Source organism: Dryobates pubescens, chromosome 15 (assembly GCF_014839835.1).
Source record: "Dryobates pubescens isolate bDryPub1 chromosome 15, bDryPub1.pri, whole genome shotgun sequence".
Taxonomy (NCBI): domain Eukaryota; kingdom Metazoa; phylum Chordata; class Aves; order Piciformes; family Picidae; genus Dryobates; species Dryobates pubescens.
In genome coordinates, this window is record NC_071626.1 from 18,236,073 (window position 1) to 18,251,295 (window position 15,223).

The following is a 15,223-nucleotide window of genomic DNA, read 5'->3' on the forward strand; positions in this document are numbered from 1 at the left end:
TGGCAGGTTGAGGACATTTATAAAAAGCCTGGGTGGCCAGGTGACGTCAGGGATTAGTCTGACAGGCCATGAAGCAGCTCCAATGAGAAGCCAGTGAGGGAGGAGGGCAGACAGCAGGAAGGGGGGGGGGGGGATCTGCATGGATTTCTGGAGGGATGAGGAACTGACAGACAAACTCAGTACCATTTTTGATACATAGAATTAGTGCAGACTCTCAAAAGAGTAAATATCTCAGTAATAAAAAGGCCAAGAGACAGTGAAATCTGGTTTTTAAACAGGCAAACCATAGGTTCTGGTGTTGTACAGCTTCACAGATTGCAGTGGGTTGGAAGGGACCCTCAAAGGTCATCTGCACTCAGCAGGGAAACCTCCAACCAGATCAGGCTGCCCAGGGCCACAATGAGTCTGATCTTGAATGTCTCCAGGGACAGGGCCTCAACCACATCCCTGGGCAGCCTGTTCCAGTATTTCACCACTCTCATTGTAAAGAACTTCTTCCTGCTGTCCAACCAGTATCTGCCCTGCTCCAGTTTCAAACCATAACTCCTTGTCCTATCACTCCAAGCCCTTCCAAACAGTCCTTCTGCAGCCTTCTTGCAGGTCTCCTTCAGGTGCTGAAATGCAGCCCTAAGGTCTCCCTGGAGCCTTCTCTTCTCCAGGCTGAACAACCCCAGCTCCCTCAACCTGTCCTCATAGCAGAGGTGCTCCAAACCTCTTATCTTTGTGTCTCTCCTTTGGACCCTCCCCATCAGGTCCATGTCCTTCCTGTGCTGAGGGCTCCAGAGCTGGAAACAGCACTGCAGGTGAGGTCTCACCAGAGCAGAGCCTTTTGTTCATCAGAGACTTCTTCCTTGCACAAACCTTGTTGCTTGCTTCGCTCAAAGCCTCATTTACTTCCGAAGTGGACAGGGTAGGTTTGAAATGGCCACAACTTTTATTTCTCTGTACTGGGGTTGTGCAATTTGTTATGTTTTAGTATGGGTTTTGTATTATTATTTATTTTTAGGTAATTAGTTAATGAATTTCCACAGCTGCTGATTTTTTTTCACTACATGTTTTGCTTAATGCTGAAGCTCTGTGCTGACAGCTTGGGAAGGTGGTGGTCTGAGGCCAGCTAGCCATTTCTTGGGGGAGTAATACAAACATGGTAATGTCTGCAAGTGCCCACGAGTCACAGCATGGTAGGGGTTGGAAGGGACTGCTGAAGGTCATCTAGGCTAAGCCTCCTGTTAGATCAGGATCATCTACAGGCAATCCTACAAGAAACCCAGGTGGGTTTTGAAAGGCTTTAGAGACAGAGCCCCCCCAACAGCCTCTCTGGGGAGCGTGGTCCTCCTTCAAAGATTTTTATTCCCCCCCCCCCCCCCCCCCCCCCCCATTGTATTTTTGTGGAAGGCAAAATAATTTATCTAAACATTTAGATGTGCCAGAAAAGGGCATTTGACTGTGCCATCACTGCTCATGGTCATACTGCAGCAGCATTTGAATTTCCTCTGGCTAAAATTAGAGGTGCAGCTCATCCTCCATCGAGATGCTTGGCTGCCCATCAGAGAACCTGCCCCTTGGGTCGGCCTGAGGGCTTTGTAGCAGCAGCATAGCTCTGCCAAGGAGGGAACCCATATCTCAAGTGCATCCCCCTCCTACCACAGTCCAGCACAGCAAGCCCTGGTGCCTGGCCAGTGAGGGAATGCAGAGCCAAGCCTTCAGCCAGGACTGGTATATTTCTGTACCCTCCCTTTGCAGAGGGAGGATGGATTGTGGCTGCTCATAGACGCAGCCTGTCCCAGCAGCGTGGCATGAGCATTTGCGTCTCCTTTGCCAAACAAGAGCTTCTTTATGTCTGTTTGAGTGCCTGCCTTCCCTGTTTTCCTTTGAAATGCTCCAAGAGCAAGCCCAGAGCTCCCCTACTTGGGCAAAAGCTCCTCGAGAGAGAGCAGCAGCTGCCACAGCAGATCTGTCTTTAGCCGGGTGCCATCTGCAGGCCTTTTTTTTGTCCCCTCCCAAATCGACAAATAAGTATTTTTAGGACACGGTTTCAGTTCCTGCGTGGTCACCGAGCTAGCGTTTTTCCATGTCTGGAGAAGCCTTGCTGTGGGTGCCATCTGCAGGCGCAGTGTCTGCATGTGGAATGAGGCTGGAGGGGAGGAGCTGTGCTGTTAGCAGGGAGGAGGCTCTGCAGGTGGGCTAAAGGCTGCGGGACTTGTTTGCTGCGGTCGCTCTTCCCTCCTTCCATACAACAGCAACATGCAAGTGCTTTAAGTTCTGTGAGTCCTGGCTTGCCTCGGCACCCTTTCATGAAGTGAACCTTTCACATCGTTTTTTAACCCCGAGTATTTCAAGCAAGATTGTAAACTAGCTGAAATAGTATCTTTAAAATACAATGGAACCTTCATCTGAGATGTTCCCAGCAATTGGTGGCCTGAGGGCACACACTCTGCCCTCCCCCCTGCCCCGGCTTGTATGGCTGTGCTCATTCCACAGCAATTTGTTCTCCCTGTGGAGAGGGCTCATATTAAATTTCAGAGTTCTTTGCTCTAGGTAAATTTTCAGGCAGCCTTATCTTGCTTAGGTTGGGGTTTTTTTAGAGCATAAAGGGGGCTCGTTGAAGTGTTGCTGCTTGAAATCCAGCTCAAACTATCTTTGCTTTACATGGCAAAACAGGCCTCACCCTCCAGGGGCTTCAGCAGCTTCTCCTCACTTCCAGCAAGGCCCTGGCTGGACCAGGCACAAGTCTTCAGGCAGTAACGCACAGGACAGCCATTCAAAGCACCCAAGCAAAGCAATCGAGGAGGATGGGACCAACCCAAGACTGCTAATTTGCAAGCCTGACGGGCCTGCAGGGCAAAACCACTCCCCAGCAGAAACCCAGCTCCACAGACAGGGCTGCCTCCAGGTAGCTCCCCCTTAACTCCAGAGCTACCTAAAGCTCCCAGCAGGCGTGTTACTGAGGTAAACCAGATAGTGCAGCTGTCCCAGGCCTAAAAAGCTGCTCAGAGTCCCAGGTGCTGTTCAGCTGCAGGTTATTCAACCTCTTTTCTCTTTTCAACTTTTGAGTCATCGCCCTCGAGCTTGGTAAACATTTGACACAACCCAACCTGCAGATAAGCAGCTCTAGGAAACTGTACAACCTACCTTGATCCTGGGAGCTTAAATCATCCAGCTTAAAGTCCTTGCTCCAGATCAGGATCTAAAGCAGCTAGAGTCTAGGGTCTAGCTCCACCCCTGCCTGCCAGGGAGAGCAGGACACATTCATTACCCCTGAGGCAGTCAATTAAGCTGCTGTAAGGGAAACCCGTTTTGTGCAGCACATTCCTTGGGAGGTTCAGTCGGTGCCCAGCAGTGTTGCTCCTTCTAGCAGGAAGTAATAGTCCCTGGCAGAGGGCTGACACTCACCTTGGAGATTGGCTGCTCAGGAGCTTAACTGCAGCTGCCCCTCCTCTATAGAATTAAGCCAGAATTAAGACTAGCCACCACCATCGTGCCACTGGCCTCTGACACGTCCCTACACAGCCATTTTCCCCCAGTCCTTCTGAGAGAAATGCAAACCAAAAAATACCCCTCCTTTTTCAACATTTCTACCCAGGCAGAAGAAACAATTCCTGTTTCTTGTGCCCCTTTGCCAAACCAAATGCAAAACAGCAATCTGCTCAACACTTCATTCTGCCATCCACCCAGCAGACAAGGAAATCGAGAGCCAGGAGGTGGCTGGAAGGAGCAGAGCTGCTTCCTGTTCTATCATGCAGCAAGTCCTGTGAGCATAGCCCTGCACCACACCTTATTTTGGCTGGCAGACAGAAGCCTTGCCTCACACATCTGCCGCAGGTAACTGCTCACTGGTCTGCATCCAACAACTCTGCTCACTGCAGGGACATTTAGAAGCGGGCACCTTACCTTTGTGAATTAGGTATCCCAGGACTCAAGCTGCCCAAACTCCTCTGGCTTTTCCCAGTCCCACTGCTGCATCCAGGTACTACTGCTGAGAAGAGCTGGCCCAGCAGCTGCAGCCAAGGCTGCTTCTAAAGCAGGCTCATCACAGTACCATCCCACTCCCCTCCTTGTCCCCTCTCCCACTGACAAGACAAGCAAGGCGCTTCAGATGGTGATCACTTTATTGATGTAAGGTGGTACACAAACAGATCAGTTTCTATCAGCCTCTCCACCTCCCCCAGGCTCAGGGAGAAGTTGGAGGAGTGGGGGAGACAAGGGAACAGAACTGGCCTCTCACTGCAGGATGCAGAGCTAAGCGGTGGTGAAGGAGGGCAGGGGCTCCAAAGGAGAGTCCTGCTTCTCTAGGCAGCAGGGGCGCTTGGTGTGCTTGGCTTACTCCTTGGATGCCATGTGGACCATCAAGTCCACCACACGGTTGCTGTATCCATACTCATTATCATACCTGAGGACAGAAACAGACAGGGCTGTCAGGCCTGAGCACCCTCCATTGCTCCTACTCCCCTGCCCCATCCCACATGGCTGGACCAGGCAGCTTCCCACCCACTTCCATCAAGAATAGGGGAAGCCTTCCCATCCACCCTCAAGTAAGGAAAGAGCACTACAGACATTTCTAGAAGGCAATCTCACTCCAGAGAGATGTTGGAGCCACCCTACTCTCAGCAGGGGTCTGTAGACTACCCTGTGCTGCCAGGCAGAAGTGACCAATAGCACAGGGTCTATCACTTGGCCATGCCAGCACTTACCTCCTCACACACCCCTGTAGTGTCACCCCCCACACACACCACATGCTGCACCTACCAGGAAACCAGCTTGACAAAGTGGTCGTTCAGTGCAATGCCAGCACCAGCATCGAAGGTGGAGGAATGGCTGTCACCATTGAAGTCACAGGAGACAACCTGCAACGGAGGGCATCGGAACACACCATTACTCACAGCTTCCCAACCAGGATCCCAGCAAGGCTGCTACCACCAGCAGAAAAAGGAGGCAAGCTCTGGTAGCCACAGACCAGGATGACTCACCTGGTCCTCTGTGTATGCCAGGATGCCCTTCAGGGGCCCGTCAGCAGCAGCCTTCACTACCCTCTTGATGTCATCGTACTTGGCCTGAATAGCGAGAGATTTCAGATGGTCAGAGCACAGCTCTCACAAAAGGTCTGCTGGAGAAGGGGAAGCACCACGGCAGGTGCCACGTTCACAAGGATGGCATTTTAGGGAAGAAACGGGTGCAGAAAGGGCGGTTCCAGGCAGAAGGTACGTTTAGAAGCAGCAGGGGCAGGTCATTTGGGCTCTGTCCACAACTTACTGGTTTCTCCAGGCGGCAGGTCAGGTCCACAACAGAGACATTGGGGGTTGGCACACGGAAAGCCATTCCAGTGAGTTTCCTGCAAGAAACAAGTCACCAGGTAAGGACATCCAGCAGGACACCCACTGCCAGCCCTCCACTAGGAATACTCCTGCTTCCAAGAAAGGCCACTACTAACCCATTGAGCTCAGGGATGACTTTTCCCACAGCCTTAGCAGCCCCAGTAGATGCTGGGATAATGTTCTGAGCAGCACCTCTGCCATCCCTCCACAGCTTCCCAGAGGGCCCATCCACTGTCTTCTGTGTGGCTGTGATGGCATGGACAGTAGTCTGGGAAAAGAGAGCACAAGAGTAAAACCACAGCCAATAATTTCCAGAAGCAGCATCCCAGGCAGCTCTTCCCCAACACAGGGAGTACAGATGCTTCTCCTCTCATGAGAGGATCTGGGAATAGGGCATCCTTAAGAGCAAACTCCAGACCTACCATAAGACCCTCCACGATGCCAAAATTATCATGGATGACCTTGGCCAAGGGCGCCAAGCAGTTAGTGGTGCAAGAAGCATTGCTGGGGAAGAGAGAAGGGGTCATTAGACAGAGGCTGATTATCTACAGGCCTGAGTGGCCAGGCAGCTGACAAGAGCTCCAGGCCCGACAGCACCTTCCTTAATCCTTACCTGACAATTTTCAGAGACTTATCATACTTTTCATGGTTGACACCCATCACAAACATGGGAGCATCAGCAGAGGGGGCAGAGATGATGACACGCTTAGCGCCACCCTTCAGATGAGCCTGGAAAAAGGAGGACATTGGGTATTCCAGAATCCCTCCAACAGCTCACTTCTTCAGATAACCTCATGCCCCACAGGGAAAGAAATACTGCTGCTCCTGCCTGTGTGCCACTGTAGCATACTCACCCCAGCCTTGTCCATGGTGGTGAAGACACCAGTGGACTCCACAACGTACTCAGCACCAGCATCTGCCCACTTGATGTTGCTGGGGTCACGCCTAAGGAGGGACACAACTGTAAGAGCTGTTCCACAAGATGCCTGCTTTCCATCCTCCAGAAGGAGAAGAGGGAAATACACTTACTCCTGGAAGATGGTGATGGCATTCCCGTTAATGACAAGTTTCCCATTTTCAGCCTTGACAGTGCCTTTGAAGTGACCATGAGTCGAGTCATATTTGAACATGTAAACCTAGACAGGAGAGATGAGGGAGGGACTGTTGGTGGGGAAATCGTGCCCCCCAGCTACCATCTCTACAACCCTTGCTCCGCCTACACCACGAGTCTCAGCTCCCCATCTCCTCAGCGACCTTGCGCTGTACTCTGCTACTCCAAAGCTCTCAGCTCCCTGCCGTCTTCCACCTCGCACCTGGTTCTCCTGGGAAGCTACTAGAAGCGAGGCAGAGGCGCTGTGCTGCGGAGCGCCTGCAGGGGGCAGTGCGCCGTAACTCACCATGTAGTTCAGATCAATGAAGGGATCGTTGATGGCCACCACTTGCACTTTGCCAGAGAGGACGGCAGCCCGGGTGACCAGGCGGCCGATGCGGCCAAATCTGGGGAAAGAGACGCGCAGGTGAGGAGGAGCAAGAAGGAACTTGCCAAGCTGGGCACGGCTCGCTGCCTTCCCTCGGGAACATCCGCCACTCCCTGCCCGGCGGGGCGGGAGGGAGCCCGGTAAGCACGTCCAAAGGCCAGGGTGCTTCAGTTAAAGATTAAGAGCGACCCCCACACCGGAAAGGTCAAGCGCTAAATTTACTGAGGGCCCCGGGGATCCGGTTACTCCTCGGCCCGGCGGGAGAAGGTCACATCCCACGGGCCACCACAGACACACGATCTGCCCAGCGACCTTCAGTTGGGGGCTGAAGCCCACCGGCGGGGCGCGGGGACCCCCGAGAAGGCCGAAGCAGGAGGGTAACGGTGGCGCTTCCGGGGTGAATCACCCCCAGTCTGCAGAGGGAAGTGACTCAGCAGCTCGCCCGGCCCCTCAGCCTGCTATGAGGGGTGACTGTGGAGGGGGGACAGGCTGGGTACACCAACGCCAAATCCCCCCTCGTCCTTGAGACGACCTTGCCGCCCCCCCCAACACCAAACCCCCCCGCCTCCCAGTGCCGTAGCCCCGGCCTCGGCACTCACCCATTGACTCCGACTTTCACCATCTTTGTCTCTTCGGGATATTCCTGCAGGCAGAAACGGCCGGTGAGCCACCGGGGCGCGGGAACGGAGCGGGGGGGTGGTGTGTGTGCGTGAAACCGCTCCCGCCCCCGTGCACGTCTCCCTAACCGCTGGGGGATGGGGAGAAGGGGTGCAGGCGATGCTGCCGCTGCTCACCCGCCTCCCCGTCTATCCCCTCAAGCGCCTCACCGCCCCCCATCCCCCTCCATCTTGCAGCGCTCCGCACCACGCTGCCTTTGTGCCTGCCGGCCCCGTTCCGCCCGATACCCGCCGCCTGAAGGCTGCTGCTCGCTCTCAGCTCAGCCCAGCCCAGCCCAGCCCTCCGCCATTAAACTGAGCTCCAGATCAGCATTTTTTACGTGCCTGCCCGCTCACCCCGCCCCCGCCATCGTTTCTTTTCCCCTGCGCATCTTCTCCCCACCATCCCCCTCCCGTTACCTGCTACCTCTGACCCGCCCGGCGCGCAGTGAGAAGGTGGCGCAACGGCGCTCCCCTGCTACTTATACCCGCGGAGGGAGGGGCGGGTCGGGGCCCGCCTCGCCGGGCCGGCGTCGAATGGGAGCGGAGGGGCCGGGCAGGCCTACGTGCGGCCGTGCTGCGGGTGCGGCTGCGGCTGCTTCTGTCTCGGTTCAACCCCCCTACCCCACCCCCCCCGCCTCCTTGTTCCCCCCTCCCCTTCTACCGCCCTTCGTAACAAAGGCCCGGCGCCGAGAGCGATGGGGTGTCCCTAACGGTCCCCATGGGCTACGTGCTGCACCTCCCCTCCAAGCCACTCTGTGCGTTGGTGATGGTGGCGGTAGCGAGATGCCCCGGTCCTGAAGGAGGCCGAGTCCTCGTCTTACCGCGTGAAGGTGTCCCCAGGGCAGGGAAAGGCTGCAGAGTCCCCCTCCCCGATGATGGGCAGTGAGGCTTCTTCGGTTTCGCTGCTGCCAGCGCCCCAGGGAACGGCGTGTACTGCTTTCATTTGGTAACAAAGGAGACACACTGCCCACCCTGTGCCACTCAGCCTGCTCGCTCCCTCGGCACGGCAGCTAGGGTAAAGTGGCCGCAGAGATGCTGGAGATACCCCAAAGGAGAAGTGGGCTACAAGCATCTCCCATTCCTTCACAGCACTGGGAGGCAGTGGGTGCTGGTCAGGGTTGGACCACCCACCCCGGTGTGTCTTCTTCTCCCGTGAGTGGGCTAAAACCAGACGTGCTCTAGACAGGAGCCATCGGGCCGGCAGCTTGCCCCGCAGGCAGCCCGCCGCAGTGTGAACACCATTTTAGTGAAACACTGCGGCACTGCTGCTACCCATAGGACGTGACGGCGGAAATCCTGCCCGTCCGCCGCCTCGGCCCGCCTTCACCGGCTGCCTTCGAGAAGGAAGTGCTCCCTGCATGTGCGCCGCTGCCCAGCTCCCTACGCTTCCATACTGGGCTCCCTCACTGAGTTGCACCCCTTTGACCCGGTGCGGGGCTTGCTCGGCTCAGGTGCAGTGGGACAAACCTGCGTTAGGCACAAGGCACAGAGCATGCTGAAAAGCCTCCATCCCTTGAGGAGGGTGTCCCAGAGGAAGGTGTGGGAATGGTGGGGATGCAGATGCGGGCTGGTGGGAGCATCAAGTTGAAGCAGCCAGTCCCTCTGGCTGCTTCAGCTAAGCAGGGCTTCAGCAGAGCCTTGAGGATGAGGAGGGAAGAGTGGGCTGAGGGGTACACTCAGGCGGTGGGGGAAGGGGCAGAGAAGGGGTCACAGAGCTTCAAGGTAACCCAACTCTCCTTATACTGTTGCTATTCCCAGTACCGCTAAGGGCTCCACAGCTAAGTTTAGACCTGGCCGAGGTTGCAACCTTTTCTTAAAGGCCAGGGGGTGACGGCACGTGTGGTAACAGCCGTGGGGCTGCAGGAGAGCAAGCCCCTGTCCCGCGGTTCGTGGTGCCCCAGCTGCAGCCCGCAGACGAGCCGCTCTCGGGGGCCAGCTTCTGCACAAACAGGAGCCCTCCTGTTTGCTCGGCAAACACTGCAGGGCCGGAGGGGCAGCGTACGGCCGGGCTGCGCCAACGCGGCCCCTCTGCCCCCGTGTGCAGCCCGCGGTCAGCACCTCGCTCGCCGTTCCCCGCCTCCCGCCGCGGCCGCTCCGCGCTGCAGCCGTGCGTGCAGCCCGGCCCACTCGGAATGGCGGCGGGCACCTAACATGGCCCCAGAGCGGCGGCCGGCGGCCTTGGCGGGCTCTGCCGCCATCTCCCGGCCTGCCCCCGCCACCAGCCCCTCGGCCCCGCACTGCCTCCCGGGAGGCGCAGCCGCCCAGCTGGGATGCGGAAATTAACTGTTTAATTAGCCAGTCCTCGAGCACGGAGAGGAGGGAAGGGGCTGCCGGCCGAGCAGGGGCCCGAGAGGCAGCCGCGACACCCAGTCGCTTCGCTGCTCTTTCGCTGCTGCTGCTTCTCCGCTCTCCGTCGGCGCAGAATCTTCAGAAGGGTTTCGGCCAGTGGCGAATCCCAAGCCGGTGCTGTGAGCGCCCGGGTCTCTGGCTGTGGAGAAGCAGGGCTGGTGAGCAGCCCAGCGGTCTGTCCCTGCTTGCTCCCGGGCTCCCAGCCCCGCAGCACAACCCCCGGCACGGCCGGCTCCGCCTCGCAGCCTTTGCCCCGGCGGCAGGCAGGTGGTGGCCCCATGGCATGCCTGCTCCTTTCACTCCGGGTCCTCCCTGCCATCCGTGCTCTCAAGGCTCCCCATACTTGCTCCCTGCCTACTTGTTCCAGCCCGCACTGCTGGCCCTCTCACCTCGGAGCCCCTCGAAGGCTAACAACCCAAACCACTGAAGGTCCCGATTCGGTCCAGTTTCAGACCAAAGCAGCCCCTGGGCACGGCCTTCCAGGCCCAATCTCCAGGCAGTGCCCACTTGCGACTGGCCAGGGTCTTGCGCCAGAGAAAGGGACGGGCAGCTCTAGTCCCAGACGGGAGGAAAGGGAGGGTGGAGGAGAGCAACTGAGGGTCGAAGCTGGACCCTTCCTTCATGTCCTCTTCAGCCAGTGTCGACTCAGGCTCCAGGGGCAGCAACTGGGAAAGAAGCATCTGGGATAAACAGAGGAGAGCAGGGTGAGAGCAGAGCTGCAGGTGCTCCTGGAGATTGGGCCTTGTACCCCACTGCCCACACCTTCCTCGGGGCTCTGGCAGGACATAAAATGGTGCCTGTGCTGTGTCTGTGACATTACATCCAGACACAGGGAACAGCTGGACCAGCAGCTCCTGCCGTCTGCAATGATTCTGCGGTTCAACGAGCAGGGAGGCTGCTGCTGCAAGCCTCTGCCTAGCTGCAGGTTGCCCTGCTCTTGTCAGGCTGTCACCCCCTTGTACTTGCAAGGGCTTTACCCTTGTTCCTTTTGCTGATCCTGATCACCTTCATATGCCCAGGCTGCTGTGTGGCATTTAATATTTTTTTTGCCTAAAGGGCTGGTGGGGAGGATGGACCTGCCTCAAATATCTGCTGCTAAAGAATGGGGGGGGGGGCAGGAGTAGAGCAGGTCTGAGCAAGGGGGACTCCACATTTGTTGGGAGCACTCTGGGTTGTCTGTGCAGACAGGCATGTGCTGATCATACACCCCCGGCACTGCCAGCAGCCTCTGGCCGTAGAGAGACAAGGGCTGGGAGCTTTGTTAGGTGCACTGGAGGCAGGGCATGGCTGCCTGGGCAAGCACCCTGCAGTAGCTGTTCCACATCTGTCCCTCATGGCTGCTGAGCTAAGGCCGAAGATGACTTTGTGCAGCAATGTTTGGAGTGAGTTAACTGAAGCGGACACAGACATCTCTAGTGAGGAGAGAAAGTGGTGAGTCATAGCAGCATCAGTCTTGTGATTTCAGTTCACATCCTAACTGCTTCCCTGGAGCTGTCTCAGGGCAGCATGAAGGAAAGGTGTTGGGCTCAGGTTCGGGTTTGGGAGCTGGGTAGATGCGAAAGCCAAAATCATTGTTGCTGTCATTGCTGAAGATAAAAGATTTACCCAAGTGAAGAAGTCCCTAGCTGGCATCCTGGTCAGAGCTCTTGGCCTTAAAGAGAGGCTACTGGAGGGTAGTGCTGCATTTAGGAGTGACAATGCCTGGCCTAACAGGATGCAGGTTCTTTCTGAAGCAGCAGAACTAGGCACTGAATATGATGAGGGACATGACTGTAATTTCTGGTGGCTGCTGGCATGGGGCAGAGTAAGACAGGATCAGTATCCTGTTTGTTAAAAGCCTCCATAGGCAATGTGGGCAGTCCTACAGGCAGCCTGCCCAGAGAGCACTAAAAGGCCTCTGTCCACCTGCTGGCTTGTCATGCTGGTGCTCTTCAGGAGCTGGGTTACAAAGATGCAGTCACCCTGTAGCTGAGGCTGTTGGTCTGCAGGGGAGGGCGCAGTCAGCAGCCTCTGCTAGCTGGAGTTTGGGACCAGCACTCGTGCCAGGTTCAAACACAACCTCTGCAAATTGCCCCTCCACTCCTGAAACCTCCCTCAACTCCCTCCCAGCCCTTCCTACCTGTAGCCTCTGTCTTGGCAAAGCCCCAGTCTGGACGCTGGTGGAGAGCAGAGCTACCAGGAGGAGCAGCGAGCCAGGCTGCGGCTGCAGCCCCAGCATTGCCTTATCGCCGGCTCGTGGGAGGCCAGGCAGCACCTGCAGGCTCCCCCGGCTCCTCTTTGCCTTTATAGCTTTGGGTCTGGCAGGCGCCTGGCCCCCAGCTCTCTGCTGAATACCCCCTGGAGCTCCTTAACCTTTCAGCCCTTTTATCCAGGGTGATGTATTTCAGGGTGAGCTCAGCGAGACCCCTTCCTCTAAAGAAAAAGGATACAAAGGTGTTTACTGAGTGTCTGGGAAGACAAATGTGAGTCGAGCTGCTGCTGGCTAGGACCCGGAGGTATCTGTCAGGGTCAGGAATGGGGTGAGACTGAGACACATCCCGAAGGGACGATATTGGAGGCTGCATTGTACAGTGCTGTTGAGCATACTCCTTGTAGATAGAGCGCTGTTAATGTTCTGTCTCTAATCAAGTGTGGGCATGAGCTCTACAGCTCACCCTGTGGTAGGCATGCTGCTGGCTGCATGGAGCTGGCTGCGTGTCAGCTGTGTGACAACACGGACTTTGGGGTTTAATGTTTCTGTCTGGGTGAGCCTGTCGGCCTGGGAATGAAGAGCTCTTGCTGCAGGAGGTGTGCGAATCCCAGCACCAACTCTCCAGGGTGCTCACCAGGCGATGGCAGGAGCATGAATCTAGTACCAGCGGGCACGAAACCTGCAGGCTGGTTGTCCTGAGTCACCATCTGGAGGGCTGGGCTGAGTTTCCAGAGGAACGGGCACAGAAAAGAGCTTGTCCAGCCTCAGCCTGCACTTTCCCCAGCACAATGGGAGTGGGACGGCACGGAGCAGATTCCTGCCTCCTAAATCTTCTGGCCGTTGTTTCCCCCGCCCTCCCCCCTTTGTTTACCTCTCCCATTTTACTGTAGTTTCTCACCAGCTGAAACAGGCAATGAGGTCACTGTTTGGAGATCAGGGTGCAGAAGTCAGCCTTAGTGTGAAGACAAACTAATCAGAAGAGTTTATCATGGGAGAAGACTGGGGCAGACTGTGCAGGATCAGTCCTGGGAGTGCTGGGTGAGTTTGATAGCACATAAGCTTCCCTTTCCCCAGCACTGTAGCACAAAGCAAGTAGGTCAGAACTTGCCAGGCAGTGTTCTGCTGCCTGCTTTTGGGTTCTGTTTTCAAGAAGAAAATTAGAAAAAAATACTCTGCGGAGATAACAGAAGTCCCAGGTTCTGCTCTCCCCCTTTCCCTCCTTCCTTCCTTCCCAGCATCTTGCACTTGCAGGTGGATTTGTGGGTCCCTCTCTTCCCTACCCAAGGAGCTAGAAAGGTTTGCGAATCGTTTGCATCCCAGTCCATGAAGGGTAAGTCTGGAACGCAGGTGCTGGAAAGCAGGAGAGGCTTTGCACAGGTAGGGACACCCAAGTGTGCTGTCTCCACCTGATACCTGTGACATGTCAGTGGCACTGGTCGCAGAGCAATGTTCTGGTGATCCTGTCTGGCAGTCCTCCTGTCACCTCCTTGCCTGGGCCAGCTCTCTCAGGGCATGCCAGCAAGTGGAGTGGCTCCCCAGGCCCCAGCTAATGGGCACTACCGAAACATTGGATGAGGAACAGGACTCTTTTCATAGCAGACTTTTAACCCACAAAGCACAGGTGACTGCTGGTGTGGGCATCTGCAGTGGGGGTGTGCACAGAGCCAGCCTCTGCCTTTTGAGTGTGGTGGGATGTGGAGCTCTGAGGTATGAAAGCTTCAGAGGGGTGAGGGAGAGGAAGGAGCTAGCACAAGTTCATCCCACTTGCAGGATGTCTCCCAGGATGTTGTTCTGCACTTTCTAGTCTCACCTGAACAACCAGAAGCAGCCGTGGCAGCCTGCTAGAGCATCCGTGCCGCTGGCAAGGTGGCTGCAGGCAGATGCAGCTCAGGTTAAATGGTTCCAGGAGTCAGCTCTTTCCTGAGCAGAAAAATAAGCGTACAAGCAAAGAGTGCTTTGGTTTTGAAGTGCAGTGATGGTTTGATGTGGTGGCTCCCACACTGCAAGAATGCCAGAAATGCATTTGCAATTGCTCCAAATTCCAGCACACTTGCACGAAGCCTGAGTCCTGCAGGGATGGACAGGATCTCAAACACCAAAGGATGGCATCCTGGGGTGGATTAGAAGGTTCTCCTGCCCCTCTATTCTGAGTCTCCTTCTCTGGAGGCATTGCAAACCCACCTGGATGTGTTCCTGTGTGACCTGCCCTAGGTGATCCTGCTCTGGCAGGGGGGTTGGACTGGATGAGCTTTGGACGTCCCTTCCCTCCTTGGTCTTCCTCCCTTGTTGGGTCTCCCTCCGTGGGTCCAGCAAAGGCTGAGAGGGAGTTGTCATCACTGTCCCAAGCAAGAAACTTCAGAGGCCATAGAAAATTTCCCAGTTTCCTTGCAGATTCACAAATCCAGCAAGGCCTGGATAGGTTGCAGGTGTTCAGTCTCAGGTGCCATGGAGTTACAGCTGCTCTGTGTCCCAGATCCTTGCTGGGGCTGCAGCACAACTGAATAGTTGCTCCAACGTGTCCTGGCAGTGACTGTGAAGTGAAAAGGCTTTGGCAGACAACAAGTTCCTGGCTGTCCCAGTTTCCCCAGACTCCAATAGGCTGTTGTGCTCTCCTCTCTGGCACTAATCAGTTTCCTCTGTAAATCCCCTTCCCCCTCTGATGCTCAGCATGGATTCCAGCCTTGGTAAGCCCACCAGAGAAGTGATCTCCTGCTGAACTGCAGTCAGTCTCACAGAAGTTGGTTATTAAGGGAAGGAGCAGGACAGCTGGAAAGCAGCAGGGCCAGGAACTTGAAGGACCCCTTGGGAAACATGCTCTGCCCATGGTGATGGAGAAGGATGATGGTCAAGAAAGGTTCTGCTCCCCCTCTAGTCTGCCCTGGTGAGGCCTCATCTGGAATATTGTGTCCAGTGCTGGGCTTCCCAATTCAAGGCCAGGGAACTACTGGAGAGAGTGCAGCGGAGAGCCACTACTGTGCTGTGAGGGGACTGGAACATCTCAAGAGGAAAGGCTGAGAGCTGGGGCTGTTCAGACTGGAGGAAACTGATGGGGAATCTCATTGGTGCTGATCAATATCTAAAGGGCAAGTGTCAGGAGGGTGGAGCCAGGCTCTTCTCAGTGGTGTCCAGGGACAGGACAAGGGGCAGTGGGCACAAACTGGCACCCAGGAGGTTCCACGTAAACATGTGGGGAAATACCTTCCCTTTGAGGGTGGCAGAACATTGGACCAGGCT

The 15,223-nt window shown here is 56.0% G+C and overlaps 2 protein-coding genes across 2 annotated transcripts; both read right to left on the reverse strand.

The window, feature by feature from the left end:
- Nucleotides 1-4,091: 4,091 nt before the first annotated feature.
- GAPDH (glyceraldehyde-3-phosphate dehydrogenase) lies at nt 4,092-7,962 on the reverse strand. The gene is made up of 12 exons (XM_054167950.1): nt 7,867-7,962; nt 7,390-7,433; nt 6,710-6,809; nt 6,342-6,448; nt 6,167-6,257; nt 5,926-6,041; nt 5,735-5,816; nt 5,429-5,580; nt 5,251-5,329; nt 4,968-5,051; nt 4,747-4,844; nt 4,092-4,390 (listed from the first exon to the last, which is right to left on the reverse strand). The coding sequence occupies exons 2-12, from the start codon at nt 7,410-7,412 to the stop codon at nt 4,321-4,323; spliced, it is 1,002 nt and encodes a 333-aa protein (XP_054023925.1). The 5' UTR covers nt 7,413-7,433; nt 7,867-7,962; the 3' UTR covers nt 4,092-4,320.
- A 2,231-nt stretch (nt 7,963-10,193) lies between these two features.
- Nucleotides 10,194-12,016, reverse strand: LOC104299439 (C-type natriuretic peptide 3-like). The gene is made up of 2 exons (XM_009899600.2): nt 11,918-12,016; nt 10,194-10,478 (listed from the first exon to the last, which is right to left on the reverse strand). Exons 1-2 carry the CDS (start codon nt 12,014-12,016, stop codon nt 10,206-10,208), a joined length of 372 nt encoding a protein of 123 aa, XP_009897902.1. The 3' UTR covers nt 10,194-10,205.
- Between the last annotated feature and the right edge of the window lie 3,207 nt (nt 12,017-15,223).

Bases quoted from the DNA above. Each gene is read 5' to 3' on its own strand.
- GAPDH (XM_054167950.1), bottom strand. From the start codon at position 7,412: ATGGTGAAAGTCGGAGTCAATGG. The intron at 5,330-5,428 runs GTTAGTAGTGGC...TGTTTCTTGCAG, and splicing joins GTCATCCCTGAGCTCAATGG to GAAACTCACTGGAATGGCTT. The intron at 4,391-4,746 runs GTAGGTGCAGCA...TTCTGTCCTCAG, and splicing joins TTTGTCAAGCTGGTTTCCTG to GTATGATAATGAGTATGGAT.
- LOC104299439 (XM_009899600.2), bottom strand. From the start codon at position 12,016: ATGCTGGGGCTGCAGCCGCAGCCTGGCTCGCTGCTCCTCCTGGTAGCT. The intron at 10,479-11,917 runs GTAGGAAGGGCT...TGTTTATCCCAG, and splicing joins TGCCAAGACAGAGGCTACAG to ATGCTTCTTTCCCAGTTGCT.